The sequence below is a fragment of the Gossypium hirsutum genome, chromosome A01 (assembly GCF_007990345.1).
Source record: "Gossypium hirsutum isolate 1008001.06 chromosome A01, Gossypium_hirsutum_v2.1, whole genome shotgun sequence".
Classification (NCBI taxonomy): domain Eukaryota; kingdom Viridiplantae; phylum Streptophyta; class Magnoliopsida; order Malvales; family Malvaceae; genus Gossypium; species Gossypium hirsutum.
The window spans coordinates 7,895,867-7,912,846 of NC_053424.1; the positions used below are offsets into that span (position 1 = coordinate 7,895,867).

A 16,980-nucleotide genomic window follows, 5' to 3' on the forward strand; every position below is an offset into this window, starting at 1 on the left:
AGTTCAAACCAATGGTCATAGGAGTTGGGAGACTAGATTGGTAATAAAAAAAGGTACCTCATTGTGATATTTCCACAAACAATTGGGTTGCAATATTTGTTTCTAGTTTTGGCATAGACTGGAAGGTAGAGGAGTTGTGGATTCCATTGTCGTTTGGATTTGGGTTAATTCCGCTTCAAAATTTCTATTATAACTTGTAATCCATTTCATTATTAAAAAATAATAAAAAAATGCTAATTAAATGATTTTAACCAATGGTATTTTCCGCCTATAAAAAAATTGAAACACAACTTGTACGGAAAAGATAAATCTATATGAAAGGAAATGGATAATAATATATAGAGCTAGGAGAGTAGTCGACGGTTTACAATATCTGATTGACAAGATTCACAAAATAGAGTAATTTTCCCCTGGTGATCACCTGCTTTCGCATTCAACCTGGAAGCAAAGCACGAAGATATGAAGTAAATCAGCCTTACAAAACAGGAGACAATAGCATATATCAATCATTGAAGATTTGCGGAATACAATGAAAATAAGTGAAAGCTTAACCATTTTTTTTTTACGGGGGAGCCGATATTATTCTCGTTTGATCCATCATTTGAATGGATATCATCAAATTTTGAAGAAGTTGGCTCACTATGCTCATTTATGGTATGATCCATCTCTTCCAAATCTTTCTCATGCACTATTCGAGCTCCACATTTCTTCACCAAGGAATCGATGCCAAAGATGTTTACTACAACCTCCATTTGAAGTGGAGTAGCTAATTTCCTCAAGGAAGACAAATTTATTTTGGCACAAGGAAAATAATGTATCCAAAGGTGATCCTCGGTCACCCTTGTAGAGTTCCCTTTTAAATGACAGAAAGAACTTTCAACTTGTCGGGAGTACTTTCTGTTGTTCTAATAGGGTTGGAAGCGTGTAAATTATTGTATTAAAAAATCACACAAAGTTCAATTTATAGGAAAGAGAGGTGGATCACAAGGATCTCCTAAGTACCAAGTCTTTCCTTAGTCAGAATATCCCTTCTATCGTAATTTAATAGCACAATTAAATACTACTATTATACCCTCAAATATTGAAAGAAAAATAGGATAAGAAAGAATACAAGAGTTGTTTTAACGAGGTTCGGTAAATTATACCTACATCCTCAGGCATTAACACCAGACGATAACTTCACTATCTCCAAAATATTACAAACAAATAGAACTCCTTAAGAATTCTCAAACGGGAGAAGAGAGAAAACTAAAAGAGAAAGAATGGTTGGGATTACATGAAATGAGAAATGGGAAGACCTATTTATAGTTGAAATTTAATGATCAAACCATAAATAGCCCATTACCTCAAGGACCAAAAAAGAAAATATCCCATGCCAAATTTTTCAAGTAAATTTTCTGTGCCAATTGCACCTCCTATTTTTGACATTTAAGTCAAACTTGATGGCTGCCATAAATGTTAATAATCTGCCATGCAATTTGATGCTGCAAAACCATGCAATTTTCAACAATTTACCATGCAATTGTCAACAATTTCTACCATGGATAACAGTTCTGTAGGAAATATGCTCCCCCCTCCAAGGTTTATTATTGAAGTCAGAGAAGAAAAGACAGCAGAAAGCAAATCCTAAGAACTATGTATCATTCAGAAAATTGGGAGGCAATTGCATCTCTATTATAGATTTTGAAGAGACATCCGTTTGACTGCTAAACCATACTGGGATTTCACTTCCTGGTATGAAAATGTCATAATATTTTTTTCTTGCATTTGCAACTGTCTGCAAACAAAGACACTTTTGCTTAAACTTGTACCATAGGGAGCAATAATAGCAAAAAATAAAGGTTCTAACCTTCAGACGTGTCTTCAGCATTGTTACTGCATTGTTACCCTCTGCCAATTTGAAGCAGTTAAAAGCACAAATATATAAACTAAGCCTTGAAGGGCAAGCTGTTGTTGACTGTGCAACTACTTCCAATGAAGCACAACCATCTATCCATAAATCTAAGCCGGCTGGAAGCTCAGGCAATGACTTAAGCCTTTTGCAATCAGTCAGAAATAGACGAGTAAGCTTGGAAAGTTGACTAAGAGTTGCAGGTAGGGTGGTGAAATTGTTATCACTAAGACGTAAAATTTCCAACAAGGATAAGCAGCAAATATCATTAGGAATAGCCCCCTCATCAAGGTTGCAATCACTTAAATTCAGCTCTTTTAAAGTACTCAAACCTGACAAAAGTGCAGGTAGCCTCAAAGTCGTACAGTTCCAACTAGGACTTTTTTTTGCGCTCGAAATAAAAGGCCAATATGCTCGTACTCTAGATGGTGGTCCCTTGCATCCTCGAAAGGACAAAAACTTCAAATTTTTCATATGAAAAATGAAGGACGGTGGTGTTGTTATGGCAGTTCCGCTCAAGTCAAGCTTCTCCAAAGATTTTATTTGCTGCAAATTCTCTGGCAAATTTTCTAGCTTGGAACAACCAGAGAGAACAAGAGTTGTGAGGAATTCACAACCACCTATGCTGCTTGGGAGATTCTCAAGCTTACAACAATCGTTCAGATTTAACAACACAAGACTCCTGAGATGTCCAATTGAAGAGGGAAGTTCGTTAATACCAGTCCCATCTAAATGAAGCTTTTTCAAACACTCCATTTCTCCCACAACCTCTGGAATCCATTTTATATTTGAACAACCTGAAAGAATTAATGTTTCAAGAGATTCCTTTCCAATTTTGGAAGGGAAACTCCTAAGCTTTTGCAGTTTCTTAAATTCAAAAGCTTAAGCCTCCTTAGAAACCTGATGCTTGGATGAAAATCTGCTATTCCAGTACCTTCCAAAACCAAACTTTCAATGTTTGGGACCATTCTGAAATCTGGTGTTTTCACAAGATTTCTAGAGCATTTGAGGTCGACCAATTTTAACTTATGCAAAGGCTGTTGGAAAAAAAACAATAGAAAAACAAAGAATTGAAATGTCATTTTCTTTTTTGTTTCTTCGCTATCTGTGTTAGGCAAATAATTGATAAAACAATGTAGTTCCTACCATGTCTGGCTTCCATAATTTTTGAATGAAGCTATAAGGCAGAAGAAGTGCAACAAGCTTTTCTGGTTGGAAGCTTGAAGGGAAGGATTTGAAAGGATACCCATGCCACTCCAAAAGTCTTAACTCGTTGCTAAGATACTTAATATCACGAGAATTTGGGGCATTCAAGAATCTGAGCAATCTTAACCTTTTTATCTTCAAGAAGGCATCAGCACTCAAAGTCCAAGTGTTCTGTTTCCTGATAACCACCAAAGGAAAAAGAGGAATGAGCTTTACAATATACAAAGTAATCAACTACATATACACAGATAGGTGTATGAATTTAAACCTGATAGAATCGATGACTAGACCTTGAACAGCTTCCTTTCCTGAAAATTAAAGCAATCAACTAATTAATATGGTAAATTTAATGACTTAACAGTACAATGCACGTCCAAAAATAGTTCAAAGCTAGACTTGCATCCTAGTATTGTATGAATCAACAAATATTCAAGGGTGGAGTAACAGTTATTAGTGCTAAAGACTTACAGTGTTTTTTATTAGCACGTAATAAGTATCCTTTTCCTCCCACAATCTGCAACGTTTTCCAGCTTCATTAGGAGATTCTTGGTAAACAATTTTCCTTCCCATCTTTTGTAACAATTCATGCATCGACAATTTGTTGTTTTCATCAATTGTTATAAGAGATTTCTTGATGAGAACATATATTCCAATATCTGGGAAAAAGCCACAACCATCAAGAATTTTGGTTACCATATCTTTGTCTTCTTCTTTGAAGATGCATGCAATATCTAAAAATATATCTTTCTTTGACTGTTCTAACCCATCAAAGCTTATTTGAAGCTTGTCTAGAATTTCTTTGTTGTACTCCTTTTTAAGTCTTTCAATAGCACTTCTCCATTGAGCTTCATCTGATCTGCCAGATAGAAAAGAACCAAAAACTTCAAGAGCTAACGGAAGGCCATTGGCATATTCCACTACACGTTCAAAAAGCTCAAAAAATTCCTTTGCAGGTGTTTCACTTTTGAAAGCTTTCAAACTGAAAAGGCAAAGTTGTTGAAGTTTGCCTCTATATAGCTCATGCAACCAAGGATAAATTCATGCAACGTAAGTTATGCAGATAAAGTATGAAAAAGTAGATCAAGCTGCTGTAACATTGCCAGATGAAATACATGCAACTGAGGATGTTAATGCTACTGTTCTATTTCAGTTTCATTTTGTTACTTCAATCAATATTTTGTAACTTAGTCAAGTTCAAACTAAGTGAATGACACAATTAGATAGTATTGAGCTGACAAATCAGCTTGTTAAAGTGTACAAGCAATGTTTTACAAGTTTCAATGTTGCTTTGTGGTAGTAGGTGTTTGTTTAGGTGAAATTTGTTCATTTTGACTAGCTTGTGTCTAGTATATGTATTGGCTTTTAGCCTTCATTAAGTTAATGAAAATTCATTAGAATTTCATCCAAAAATACTCTCTCTCTTTCTTCGCTTTCATTCTATTTTTCAAGCTCAAATCTACTAACTTGAATTTCAAGTTCTCTTCGTTTTTTATCCGAATTTATTACGTTGTTGCCCAAGTTTCTCACAGAGCTTCATACTTCCTCCGGATAAATTAGTCACAAACCCCAACAATTGATATCTAGAGCCTTATTCTTAGTAAACCTGTCATATTTCAATCCTTAAAACCATGTCTTCCTTAGAATTCTCACCAGCACCACCACTAGTATTCAATGGAGAGGGCTACCATATTTGGGTAATGAAAATGAAGACCTACCTGCAGGCATTCGATTTGTGAGAGGTTGTCAAATTAGATATTGAACCAGCACCACTTAGAGCCAACCCAACAGTGTCTCAGATCAGACAGCATGCTAATGAAAGGACCAAGAGGCATAAAGCCATGTCTTGCATCCAAAATTGTGTGTCAGATGTAATCTTCACAAGGATCATGGCCTGTGATACACCAAAGCAGGCCTGGGACAAGTTGAAGGAGGAGTTCCAAGGGACTGAAAGAATAAGGCAGCAACAACTTTTGAATTTGAGAAGAGAGTTCGAGAACTTGAAGATGAAGGAGGAAGAAACTGTCAAACAGTATTCACATAGGATTATGGCTGTGGTAAACATCATAAGATTGCTTGGAGAATAATTCACTGAAGCAAGGATAGTGGAGAAAGTGATTTCAACCTTACCAGAGAGGTATGAGGCAAAAATATCATCCCTGGAAGATTCAAGGGACCTGACCAGCATCTCCTTGACAGAGCTAATAAATGCTCTCTATGCGCAAGAGCAAAGAAGAGCCAGTAAACTAGAGGAGCACCAAGAAGGTGCCTTCCAAGCCAAAACCAAGCCAACCTCGGGCACAAATGCCTACAAAGGCAAAAAGACCTGGAGAAACAAGCCTAAAGCAGATGGTGAAAGAAGACATCCACCCTGCCCACATTGCAGAAAGCTAAGTCATCCGGGTGAAGTATGTTGGTTTAGGCCTAATGCGTAGTGCAAATACTACAAGAAGATGGGCCACGTTAAAAAAGTTTGAAAAAATAAGGGCAAACCAAGGTAGAATAAACCACAACAGCCAAAGTGTAATGGCCTAAATTCAAGGTTATCGGAACAATGGTTTCGTAGCCATAGATCCGATTTAAAGAGAAATTTATTTCAATATTTTTGCTTGAAAATTTATATGATAGGAAAATCGTATGAAAATATTGATAGGAAAATTTTATTGATTTAGTGATTAGTTAGAAAAAGAAATTATTGAAGAAATTGGGTAAAATAAGGTATCGGGACCTCTATCTCGTAAAACTGAGTCAAAAATAATTTTATAAATATTTATGAAATGTTATTAATGTGGTATTAAAATTTCGTTAGGAAATTTTAATGTTTGGGTAGTCAATTAAATGAAAAGGACTAAATTGTAATAGGTGTAAAAGTTGCTAGAGTGATTAAATAGCTTAAGAGTCTAATGAGAAAGGATTTAAAAGGCAATTAGACCCAAAAGTTATTTGGGCTGGACGGCAAGGGTATGAAATCAGCAGAAAAATTGATAAATTAAGGGTAAAATTCTAATATTGCAAAATTAACTAAATAAAACTAGGACTAAATAGGAAATATCTAGATTTCTCTTCAATTCCAGCAGCTAAAAACGCCATAGGAGGGTTCTCTAAGCTGGTATTTCATAATTTTTGCACCAAATCCAGAAGATTCAAATACAAAGCTAGATCGAGGAAAGGAAAAAGTTCGGGATTAGTAGATTTTTACTGTTTACAAACAAGTATCAAGGTAAGTTCGTGTAACTTGAATTATATTCTTAAATGCTTGAGATTGTATGTTATTGATGTGAATATGATTTGAGTGTTCATTGTATGAAAATTAATGAAACATTGATATATTTGATAAAATGGGAAGAAATCCCGGTTGAATGAAAGGAAAATTCGATGGATCTCTGAAAAGGAATTGACGGTAAAAAGGATCTAGCCCGGACGGGTGATCCTATCCTGATATAACCCTCCCGAAGAATATGTGTAAAATGGATTTAGCCCGGACGGGTAATCCGAATTAGGGTCTGAATTTAGCTTGGACTGGTAATTCAGATCCAAGCTCATTAGAGTAATTGTCGTTGCAGGGGATTTAGCCTGGACTGGTAATCCCGACAATACTCTATGAGTTTATATTGCAGGGGATTTAGCCTGGACTGGTAATCCCGCTGCAAGGTTGAGGTTCGCGGGAGTATGCTCTCTGAAATGGATATGTGCGCACATGAATATGAATTAACGGACCCGGAATTGTACAATAAATGTGTACCTCTGAAAATCCATCGAAATTTCGATAAATTCAATAGGATAAGTATAAAAAAATAACAAGGAAATGGAAATTATGATATTGATGAGCTCATCAATCATGGTATATATTATTGGTACATGGAAATTATTGTACTAACTTGAATGTTGAGTTTGTGCATATTAGGGTAATAATGCATTGAATGGATATATGGAGTTTATTGTATTGTATTGAAAATATTAGGTAAGTATAATTCTTGTTACATGAGCTTACTAAGCACAAAGTGCTTACCCCGTTTCCTTTTTCCCTATTTTGTAGTGTTAAGAGCTCGGAGGTCGGATTTGGTCGGAGACACATCACACTGTCAACCTCAGGATTGCGGTATATAAAGAAACTTTATTTTGGAAATCAATGGCATGTATAAGCTAACAAAGTAAATGTTAACGTGAAATGAATGTAAAGTTAGCCATTAGTATGGTTAACAAACCTGGTTATAGATATGTGATGACGTTATCTTATATAAATGCATGAATCTATCATGAAAATATGTTGAATTGATTTGGTTGATGTGGATTGGTCTCGATTTAATATTACAAGGAAGGTTAGATATTTATAAAAGGGCTATATTGAATATAAAAAAAGTTTAATTCGTAAACTCCGGTAATGCATCGTACCCTATTTCGGCAATGAATACGGGTAGGGGTATTACACAAAGGCTGAAGCTCGAGTAGCTAAAGAGGGTAGTAACCATGAAGAACAGGTCTTTGCAGTCTCTTGCTCGGCTACAAAAGAAAAAACCACAAAAGGTTGGCTGATTGACAATGGTTGCACAAACCACATGACACCAAATGCTACCATTTTCTAGTCAATAGACAGAAGTTTTAAAACCAAGGTGAATGTGGAAATGGCCACTTCATCAAGGCAGAAGGTAAGAGAGATGTGCTGATTAGCACTCCCACAGGTAACAAGCTAGTTTCAAATGTTCTTTTGGTACCTGAAATTGATAGAAAGCTGCTCAGCATAGGTCAGTTGCTTGAGAAGGGCTATACTATAGTGTTCAAAGGCCAAGACTGCCAAAGCATAGATCCAAGTGGATCAAAGCTCATGATAGTAGCCATGACAGATAAAAGTTTTGTTGTTGATTGGAAGAAAACCTCAAACTTAGCTTATACAGCTTCTACTAATGAATCCAAGCTATGGTATCAAAGGCTTGGCCATATCAACTTCAGGTCCATGGCTCATATGGTCAGGGAGGATTTGGTTGAAAGCTTCACTAACTTAGTCAGAAAAGAAGAAGTTTGTGAGGTATATCAGATAGGAATGTAGGCCAGGTTGCCATTTCCTTCAAACAAAGCTTAGAGAGCTTTTGAAAGACTACAACTTGTACACATTGATGTGTGTGGTCCAATGAAGACTCAATCTCCGAATGGAAGTAGGTATTTCATCTTATTTATTGATGATTACTCGAGATATTGCTGGATTTATTTTTTGAAACAGAAATCAGAAGTGGCTTTAATATTTTTGAAGTTTAAAGCTGCAGCAGAGACTGAAACATGTTGCAAGTTAAAGACTTTGAGGTCAGACAATAGGACTGAGTATACTTCATCCAGGTTTAATACCTTTTGTGATGAAGCAGACATTAAACACCAGCTCACCAACACTTATACACTTCAAAAAAATGGTGTAAGTGAAAGAAAGAATAGAAGCTTGATGGATATGGTCAGGTGTCTGATGTTTGAGAAGAATTTGTGGGCTGAGGCAGTTAACACTGCTGTTTACATTCAAAATATGCTCCCAACCAAGGCTTTGACTCAGAAAACTCCATTTGAGGCCTGATTCAGGTTCAAGCCATCTTTAGCTCACCTAAAGGTGTTTGGTTGCATATGTTTTACACAAGTACTAGTTGTAAAAAGTGTGTGACAGCTCTAATTTGACCCTAGTCGGGAAGTGGTTTTGGCACCACAAAACTGAGTCACAAAATTATTTAAATACTCTTTTCTATGTTTATTATATGTACAGTATCATGTGTGAAAGTATCATGTCTAAATTTTGTCATTTGAATGTGAAATTATGAAAAAAGACTTATATGATAAAATTGAAGAATGTGTTAGGAAGAAATGAGGTGACCGAATAATGCATGGCTTATTAAAAGGAAGGACTTGCATGTTAAATTGTCCAATTTAAAGTTAGTGGCCGGCCATGATGATGATGATTTGTAATATATGCATTTTATATATATAAGAAATATAATTATTAAATGTTTTATAATAAACATAAGGAATTAATAAAAGAAAAGAAAGCCATGCATCCTTACCTTGTTCTTGCCGAATGTTTGAGAAAGAAAGAAGAAATATGCTTTGAGGATTTCGGCAATGTAGCAAGCTAAAAATTTAAGGTAAATTTCATGTAGTTTTTGTTAATTTTTAATAGATGTGTGATCCTTGTTTAATTAGTGTTAAAGCCCATGTTGAAATTTTGATTTCGGTTGAGGTATGTGCATTCGGTCATAGAGGAAATTGAATAAAATTTGGTTATTTTTCTTAATTAAGGAGAGAAATTTATGAATCTATAATTATAAGTGACTAAATGGTAAAATAATGAATTGGAGGGACTTGTATGTGAAGAGATGGCATTCGGTTAAGAGTATCTTTGACAAATTTGGTTCTTGTTATTTTGCATGAACTTAGATTAATTTGTAAGGACTTGAAAATACTAAGGAATATTTGAATGAAGTGAAATAGATAGAATGTTGAGTAATTACATGTTAAGGATGTTAAGGCTTAATTGTTAATGTCCGAATTCTATAAAGGGGGCTGTTATGCGAATTAATTTTAAGTTGTGTTATTTTATATATATATAATATAATCTATGGGGTAATGTGAAGTGGATCAATTGATCGATTAAATAGTTGCTTTACTTTAATTCAAGCTCAAGACCCAAAGAACCGAGATTTGGATCGGGAAAGACGAAGTTAGCTGAGTAGTCGACACTATTGTACGAAGTTGTCGAGGTATGTTCTTAAGTAATTTAAATTCAATTCGGTATGCTTAGAATTTAAATAAACATATTAAGGTAAAATGCTTGATTATATAGATGTATAAATATAATGTGATGGATATATGTTTGGAGAAATGATTAGAGCCGAATGTGGCTAAATTATTAATCCGAAATAGACATAGAAATATAATGTGCTGCATGTGTGTTTGAATAAATAAATTGAACCGAATGTGGCTATACTTTTTGAATTGAAATAGACATTGAGATAAGGTGCCGAAGGTATTTTCAAATGAAAGGATTGATGAAATTGATGTGTATTAAAGTAGTTGTGTTATGACTCATACTATGTGTAATCTTAGCAATGAGCTAAGTAGTGAATGATTGTAACATCGGGCTAAAAGCCTAGCAGGCATATTGCCGGTGATGTGATTCAGGTTATAATTCTAGCAGGCTACATGCTGGTATGATTTTTCGTGACTAAGAATTGATGTGTTTTTGAATAAGTTAAAAATGAGTGTAAAGCCAAGTATGAGTTAAATTGTTATTAATTCGTAATAAGGTACGCATGTGAATAGTTATGAGAATTTTTGTATGTAATTTATGATTGAATGATGGCTATGATTTAAATGATATTGATTTGGTATATCCAATTGAAGTATAAATTATGAAATTATGAAAGAACAGGTGAATTGTTTATCGAAATGTGATATTCGGGCCTCGGCATAGCAAGCTTTAAGCTGGTGAATAATATTATCGGGCTTCGGGCCTAGCAGGCTATAATACCGGTGAAATGATATCGGGCTTCAAGCTTAGCAGGCGAGATGCCGGTGAATGAGTTCAGACTTAAAGTCTAGCAGGCTTTGTGCCGGTGATGAATTCGGGTTTAAAACCTAGCAGGCTAAATGCCGGTGATTTGATAAAAGTGTAAGACTATGAAACCTTGTGTTAAATCAGCAATTGAATTCGTTCAATACATTAAGTTGGCCAGGTATTTGATATATACTTATACATGTTAGATCGATTGGAATTGAATCATGAATGTGAAATGAGAAGCATAGGTGAAGATGTCATATGTGTATGTGTGTATTCGGTCATGGTGAAAGGTTATATGAATTATGTGAAATACCATTTAGATATGAATGACGAAAGTAACTGTGGTTATGAAATGGTACAATGGTTGAATTCGGTTGAATTAAAGTTGACACTGAAGTATTTAAATGCCTATGTCATATATGTGAGTAAGGGTAAAACCATCGTAAATTATCGATAAGGGTGGGCTATGTGCGGAACCATCTTATAATTACTAATTTGAACGGTTGTGTGCGAATCATTGAGCATGATGTATTGTATTGAGATTATGCTTAAGTGAAATTATAGATATGTGATGAAATTGATTAGTGATATACATGTTTAAATAATATGAATGCAAAGAATGTGTGAAAGAGTAAATTTGTAATAAATCTGCTTGGGACAGCAGCAGTAACGTGATTTTGGAAAATCACCATAAATTGTGGGAGTTGAGTTAGAATCTGAATAAATTATGTAATTAAAGCTTAATGAGCCTAGTTTCTTATAAAAGAAACCGTGTAAGCAAAAGAATTGCTGATAATGAGATATTTGAAGTGGCGTGGGACAGAGTCAAATGACTTCGGGGTCCACTGTTCTGTTTTTAGAAAATCATTATAATTTGTACAGAGTCTAGTTTCAAATGAAATCAACGAGAACATATTTTGAATTCTGTACAATTAGAAATTTGATTCGTAGTGAAGAGTGGTTAGATTAGTCAAATAGTGAAACATGGGAAATTTTAAGAAAAATCTCGTATTGATTTGCCAAACCAAAAATTCTGAAAATTTTATGGATAGGAGATATATGAGTCTATTTTCAAGAAAAATTAACGGCAATTGATTTGGAGTTTCGTAGCTCCAGTTATAAATAGTTTAGTGACTGTTGCTCAGGAAGACAACTTGTAGTGAATTTGTGATTATGTTGTAAGCATTGATAAAACTTGTTAATGAGTTGCTTATTGTTTTCTTATGAACTTACTAAGCATAAAGCTTACTTCCCTTTTCTTTCCCATATTCCCTAGGGTTACCAGGTTAGCTCGGGTTGGAGGCCGTCAGAGATATTATCACATAGTCGAGTCTACGCTATCAGCGTAAGTAAATCTTAGTGTTTCGAGTCTATGGCATGTATAGGATTGTAAAGTTGAGTATGTAATATTATGATTAAGCCAAAGACTTTGGCTTGTTATTAAGGTAGTTTGATTATTCATATGCTTGTATGTTATTATCTCCTGTGATGTGGTTTATAGCTTGTATATTTAGAATTTGAATTGTGATTCATCGTTGAGTAAGTAAATGATACAAGACTAAGATATTGGTAAATATTTAATAATACCTCATGAATGTTTTGGGGCCTTGTAAGCCCGATTAAAGGATAATATACGTGTGTATGAAAAGTTTAAAATTGATCAAAAATTTTTACGGTCTAGTTTTATATAAATGGTTGAGTTTAAATCTGGTAGCACCTCGAACCCTGCTCCGGCAGGGATACGAGAGAAAGGTGTTATATTTAGTGGTATCAGAGCATGGTTTAGTCGATTCTCGGACTAACCTAGCTTAAGAGAGTCTAGCTATACATGCCATAGTATTACTCGTGATAGTGTGATATCTCCCGGCCCTAACAAAATTATTGGTTAAGATAGGAATGAGTTCCAACCGAGCAAATCTTGATAGAGATAAGAGTAAAATTTAGATTAATGAATCATGCTTGTGATATGTTGAAAATGGGAAAGGTATGAAAAGAAATTTATGATTCTTTTTACATGAATTAGTACTTATTTTGTGATACTAATGAGTTAAAGAATAGGGAAACGTGGAATGAAATGAAAGTTAAGTTGTGATAAGCTCTTTCGTACATGTCAGTATTCACAGGATGATACGTACCTAACTCATTTGACTTAGTAATTATGAGGAGAAAATTTGTTTGAAATGACAGAATGTATGAATAAATGCTTTTATTGCCTGGTTAGTAATCAGTATATGCATGAAATTGACATTTATGTCTAGACTAATGAAGTCAAGATGTCGTAATGTTATGCTTTATAATCTCAGTTACAGATTCATAAATGTCACAATAGCATGAAAATTGTAATGACGGATCAAATTGGGTGGAACACAGGGAATGAGTACGATGGTTTACTAATGAATTGACGGAAAAGACCATGGTTGGACCATGGCAATACATGAAATATGAAAGCTAGTGTAAGTCATGTCCGAGACATGCATCGGCCTCGTAGGTGCAAGTGTAAGACCTGTCTGGGACAGGCATCATCACCGAGACAGAGGAGCTAGTGTAAAACCCGTCTGGGATGTGGCATCGGCTCAACTTGTGCTAAGCGTAAGACTTATCTGGGATAGGCATCGGCACGACAATAGCAGAGCTAGTATAAGACCATAGTTGGACTATGGCATCAAGTAGGCGATATACTCAAAACCATAAGACGTTCTCCAATTTGATAAATAGTGACAAGTGATCAAGATTAGACGTAGAAACTTGATAAGAAATTTTTGGTAATTTGGGTAAAAGAAATGAAAGTTTGAAATGTGATAAATTCACTTATGTTTTGCTGACATTCACAGGAAATAAAGTTGCATGTATTACTGAGATGTATGAAAACGTGTTCATAATAAGTTGGAAATTTGAAATGTTTGAATCAATGTGTGTAATGCTATGTTGTTGTTGAATGTGTATTTGCTTGAGAGTCAAAAGTTTAAAGGCTTTACAATTTTCGCCCCTTACCAGAATAGAGTTATACAGTGAGATTCTCGAGAGATACATTGCATGAGTTTGCAAAAGTGAAATTAAAGAGTACAATAGTGTAATAGTATGGGATTAGTGAAAATAGAATTAGACGGTTGAGTCATGATTGAATTATATTGATGGCTGAGTGCAGTAGTTATAGTCGGGCAGTTACTATGACTTCTTCAGGGCATTCTATGTGTACATTTATCTTCAGAAGTATATGTGACGGTTTAATTTCAGAAGGAATTTTTGTCATATAAGAACATTAGTTCAGCATACTAATAAACGAAAGCATCGTTAGTTTGTTTGGGTTATGTTCGACATTGCTATGTCTTTCTTTGGTATTTATTCTCATATGTGAATATAAAAATCAACAGAAAATCTGTATGATGCTAATACTCTGTTTCTACTGATTATTGTTCGGTTGAATATTCGTGAAGAGTATATTGTCTCTGTTACTATGGATTTCAGTAATTACGAGTGACATTGTTCTTTCTGGACATTTTTTGGGATACCATCGGAATTGATATCATTCTATATGGGTGGTAATTTACTGATATTCTGTGTAACTTCAGACATTGAAATTTTTCTATATCGATTTCTTATGATTTCATGTGATTATCTGTAAGAAATATTTATTTGACAGAGTTGATTATGTTTATTATGATTATAATTTCTGGCTTGAAATGTGAGAGTATAGTGGTACCGTCATTAGAGTTATAGAGGTTGTGATTCTGCATTGGTTGATGTTTAAACCATATTTGATTCTCTTCTGTGTTCAAATATTTCATTAACAATCGGGATAATATTTATTATAGGGTTGAGACATTTTTCCTATTAAGGCCCAAAGATGTCTATCTGGTTAAGGTGACTTCAGTATAATTCAGAGTTTCGATGATTATTATATGAGACAGTTTTATTATAATTTTTTTTCTTTTCCTAGTTATTGTGAAAGATTCGACATTATTAAAAGTGAAAATGATAGAAGATCAAGATTAAATCTGTATAGTGATATTTCAAAGGTTATCTTTCTAACAAGAAGAAAGATGTGATTTGAGGGATAGTCTAGAAGAAGAATCTGTATTCGTGAAGATTTGGTACAAAAATTATATCTGGTTTAAAATTGATCAAAAATTTTTATGGCCTAGTTTTATATAAATGGTTGAGTTTAAATCTGATAGCACCTCGAACCCTATTCCAGCGAGGGATACGGGGGAAGGGTGTTACAAAGAGGCAAGCTGGATAAGAAAGTTCAAGCAGGCATTTTGCTAGGCTACAGCACAGTCAAGAAGGGCTATAGGATCTTGGATCCTTCAACAAACAAAGTGCTTGTGAGCAGAGACGTGGTGTTCAATGAAAAGGCAAGTTGGAATCGTGAGAAGAATGAGCCAGAGGCAGTTCCTGAAGACCTTGTAACAGATCAGACTGAAGCAGATCAAAATGGTCCAGAAATGGACATTGATGATGAACCAGTCAGAGGCACTAGACCTTTGGCTGAAATTTATGAATGAGCACAAGTAGCAATAGTAGAACCAAGCTGCTTTGAAGAGGCTGAAGCTCAACAAGGCTGGAAACAAGAAATGGCTGATGAAATCAACATGATTGAGAAGAACCAGACATGGGAACTAGGTGAAATACCAGCCAATAGGAAGATCATTGGGGTGAAATGGGTCTATCAAGCCAAGCAAAATGCTGATGGTAGCTTGAAAAAATTGAAGGCAAGGCTGGTTATGGAGGGATTCAGTTAGAAATATGGCATAGACTACCTAGAAACTTTTGCATTAGTGGCTAGGCTTGACACCATAAGGCTACTAGTTGCCTTAGCAGCACAAATGCAATGGAAAATCTATCAGCTCGATGTAAAATCAGCCTTCCTCAATGGTTTTCTTGAATAAGAAATATATGTTGAGCAGCCTGAAGGCTTCAAAATTGTTGGTAAAGAGGATAAGGTGTGCAAACTGAAGAAAGTCTTGTATGGCTTGATATAGGCTCCAAGAGCCTGGTATAGTAGGATCAATGGCTATCTAGCTAGCCTTGGATTTGAAAGAAGCATCAGTGAACCTAATTTGTATGTGAAAAAGAAAGGTAGTAAAACTCAACTGATAATGTCTCTATATGTTGATGATCTGTTAGTGACAGGAGGAGATCAAGCAATGGTGACAAACTTCAAATGTAAAATGGAACAAATGTTTGATATGTCTGATTTGGGACAAATGTCGTACTTCCTTGGTATAGAAGTATTTCAAGCTCAGCATGGGATCTTCCTAAGTCAGTGAGCTTTTGCCTTAAAGATCTTGAACAAATTCTCCATGTAGAACTGCAAGGCAACAAACACACCAATTGCCATTGGAGAAAAGCTATCGAGACAAGGTGATTCTGAAAAAGTCAGTGAATCAACATATAAAAGTCTAGTTTGATGTTTGCTCTATTTAACTGCCACTAGACCAGATATTATGTTTGCTGTGAGTTTGCTCTCAAGATTTATGCATTATTGTAATGAGAAGCATTTTCAAGCAATAAAGAGGGTGCTCAGGTACATTAAAGGTAACCTGAGTTATGGAATGCTATATAGCAAAGCTGAAAGCTTGAAATTAGTTGGCTATACTGATAGTGACTGGGCTAGTTCGATGGATGACATGAAGAGCACCTCAGGGTATGTTTTCACCCTTAGTTTAGCCATCTTCTCTTAGAGTTCGAAAAAGTAAAATGTTGTTGCTCAGTCAACTGCTGAAGCAGAATATGCAGCAGCTGCTGGAGCTGTGAACCAAGCTGTCTGGTTAAGAAAAATCTTGGTTGATCTGAATCAACACCAAAAGGGAGTAACAGAGATAAAATGTGACAATCAATCTGCTGTTGCAATTGCAAAGAATCCAGTTTTTCATGGAAGAACAAAGCACTTCAATATTAAGCTTCATGTTGTTAGAGAAATGGAGCAAGCTCGAGAGGTGGAACTGGTTCACTGCAATTCTGAAAATCAAGTTGCTGACATCTTGACAAAACCCCTTAGTGTGTCTGTAACACCCCTAACCCACATCCATTATCGGAACAGGGTTATAAGATGTTACCGAAGTTTACGGAATAATTATACAAAAATCCCATTATTTACCTATATTCACATCAAAGCTGTCCACTCGAGTCATAGTCACTAAATTATTTATATCTGGAGCTATGGAACTCCAAATTAAGACTCGATAATTTTCCCTGAAGCTAGACTCACGTATCTTCCTACCATAAAATTTTCAGAATTTTTGGTTTATCCAATAAGTACATTTTATTCTTAAAATTCTCCCCTATTTCACTGCTTGATTGTTTTGACCACTCTTCACTAAAATTTAATTATTTCTCTTTACAGAATACAAATAAT

General features: G+C 35.1%; 2 protein-coding genes across 2 annotated transcripts; both read right to left on the reverse strand.

Moving 5' to 3' along the window:
- Positions 1–1,536: 1,536 nt before the first annotated feature.
- Positions 1,537–2,725, reverse strand: LOC121204828 (disease resistance protein RPP2B-like). The gene is made up of 2 exons (XM_041075498.1): positions 1,850–2,725; positions 1,537–1,777 (listed from the first exon to the last, which is right to left on the reverse strand). Exons 1-2 carry the CDS (start codon positions 2,645–2,647, stop codon positions 1,634–1,636), a joined length of 942 nt encoding a protein of 313 aa, XP_040931432.1. The 5' UTR covers positions 2,648–2,725; the 3' UTR covers positions 1,537–1,633.
- On the reverse strand, positions 2,698–5,475 carry LOC107917247 (TMV resistance protein N-like). Its single transcript, XM_016846619.2, has 7 exons — positions 5,353–5,475; positions 5,220–5,309; positions 4,998–5,116; positions 4,813–4,866; positions 3,566–4,076; positions 3,038–3,331; positions 2,698–2,928 (listed from the first exon to the last, which is right to left on the reverse strand). Exons 1-7 carry the CDS (start codon positions 5,473–5,475, stop codon positions 2,698–2,700), a joined length of 1,422 nt encoding a protein of 473 aa, XP_016702108.2.
- Positions 5,476–16,980: the final 11,505 nt, after the last annotated feature.

Bases quoted from the DNA above. Each gene is read 5' to 3' on its own strand.
- LOC121204828 (XM_041075498.1), bottom strand. From the start codon at position 2,647: ATGGAGTGTTTGAAAAAGCTTCATTTAGATGGGACTGGTATTAACGAA. The intron at 1,778-1,849 runs GTTAGAACCTTT...CTTTGTTTGCAG, and splicing joins TGCTGAAGACACGTCTGAAG to ACAGTTGCAAATGCAAGAAA.
- LOC107917247 (XM_016846619.2), bottom strand. From the start codon at position 5,475: ATGTGGGCAGGGTGGATGTCTTCTTTCACCATCTGCTTTAGGCTTGTT. The intron at 5,310-5,352 runs GTGCTCCTCTAG...TCTTGCGCATAG, and splicing joins GCTTGGAAGGCACCTTCTTG to AGAGCATTTATTAGCTCTGT. The intron at 5,117-5,219 runs GTTGAAATCACT...ACTGTTTGACAG, and splicing joins CCTCATACCTCTCTGGTAAG to TTTCTTCCTCCTTCATCTTC.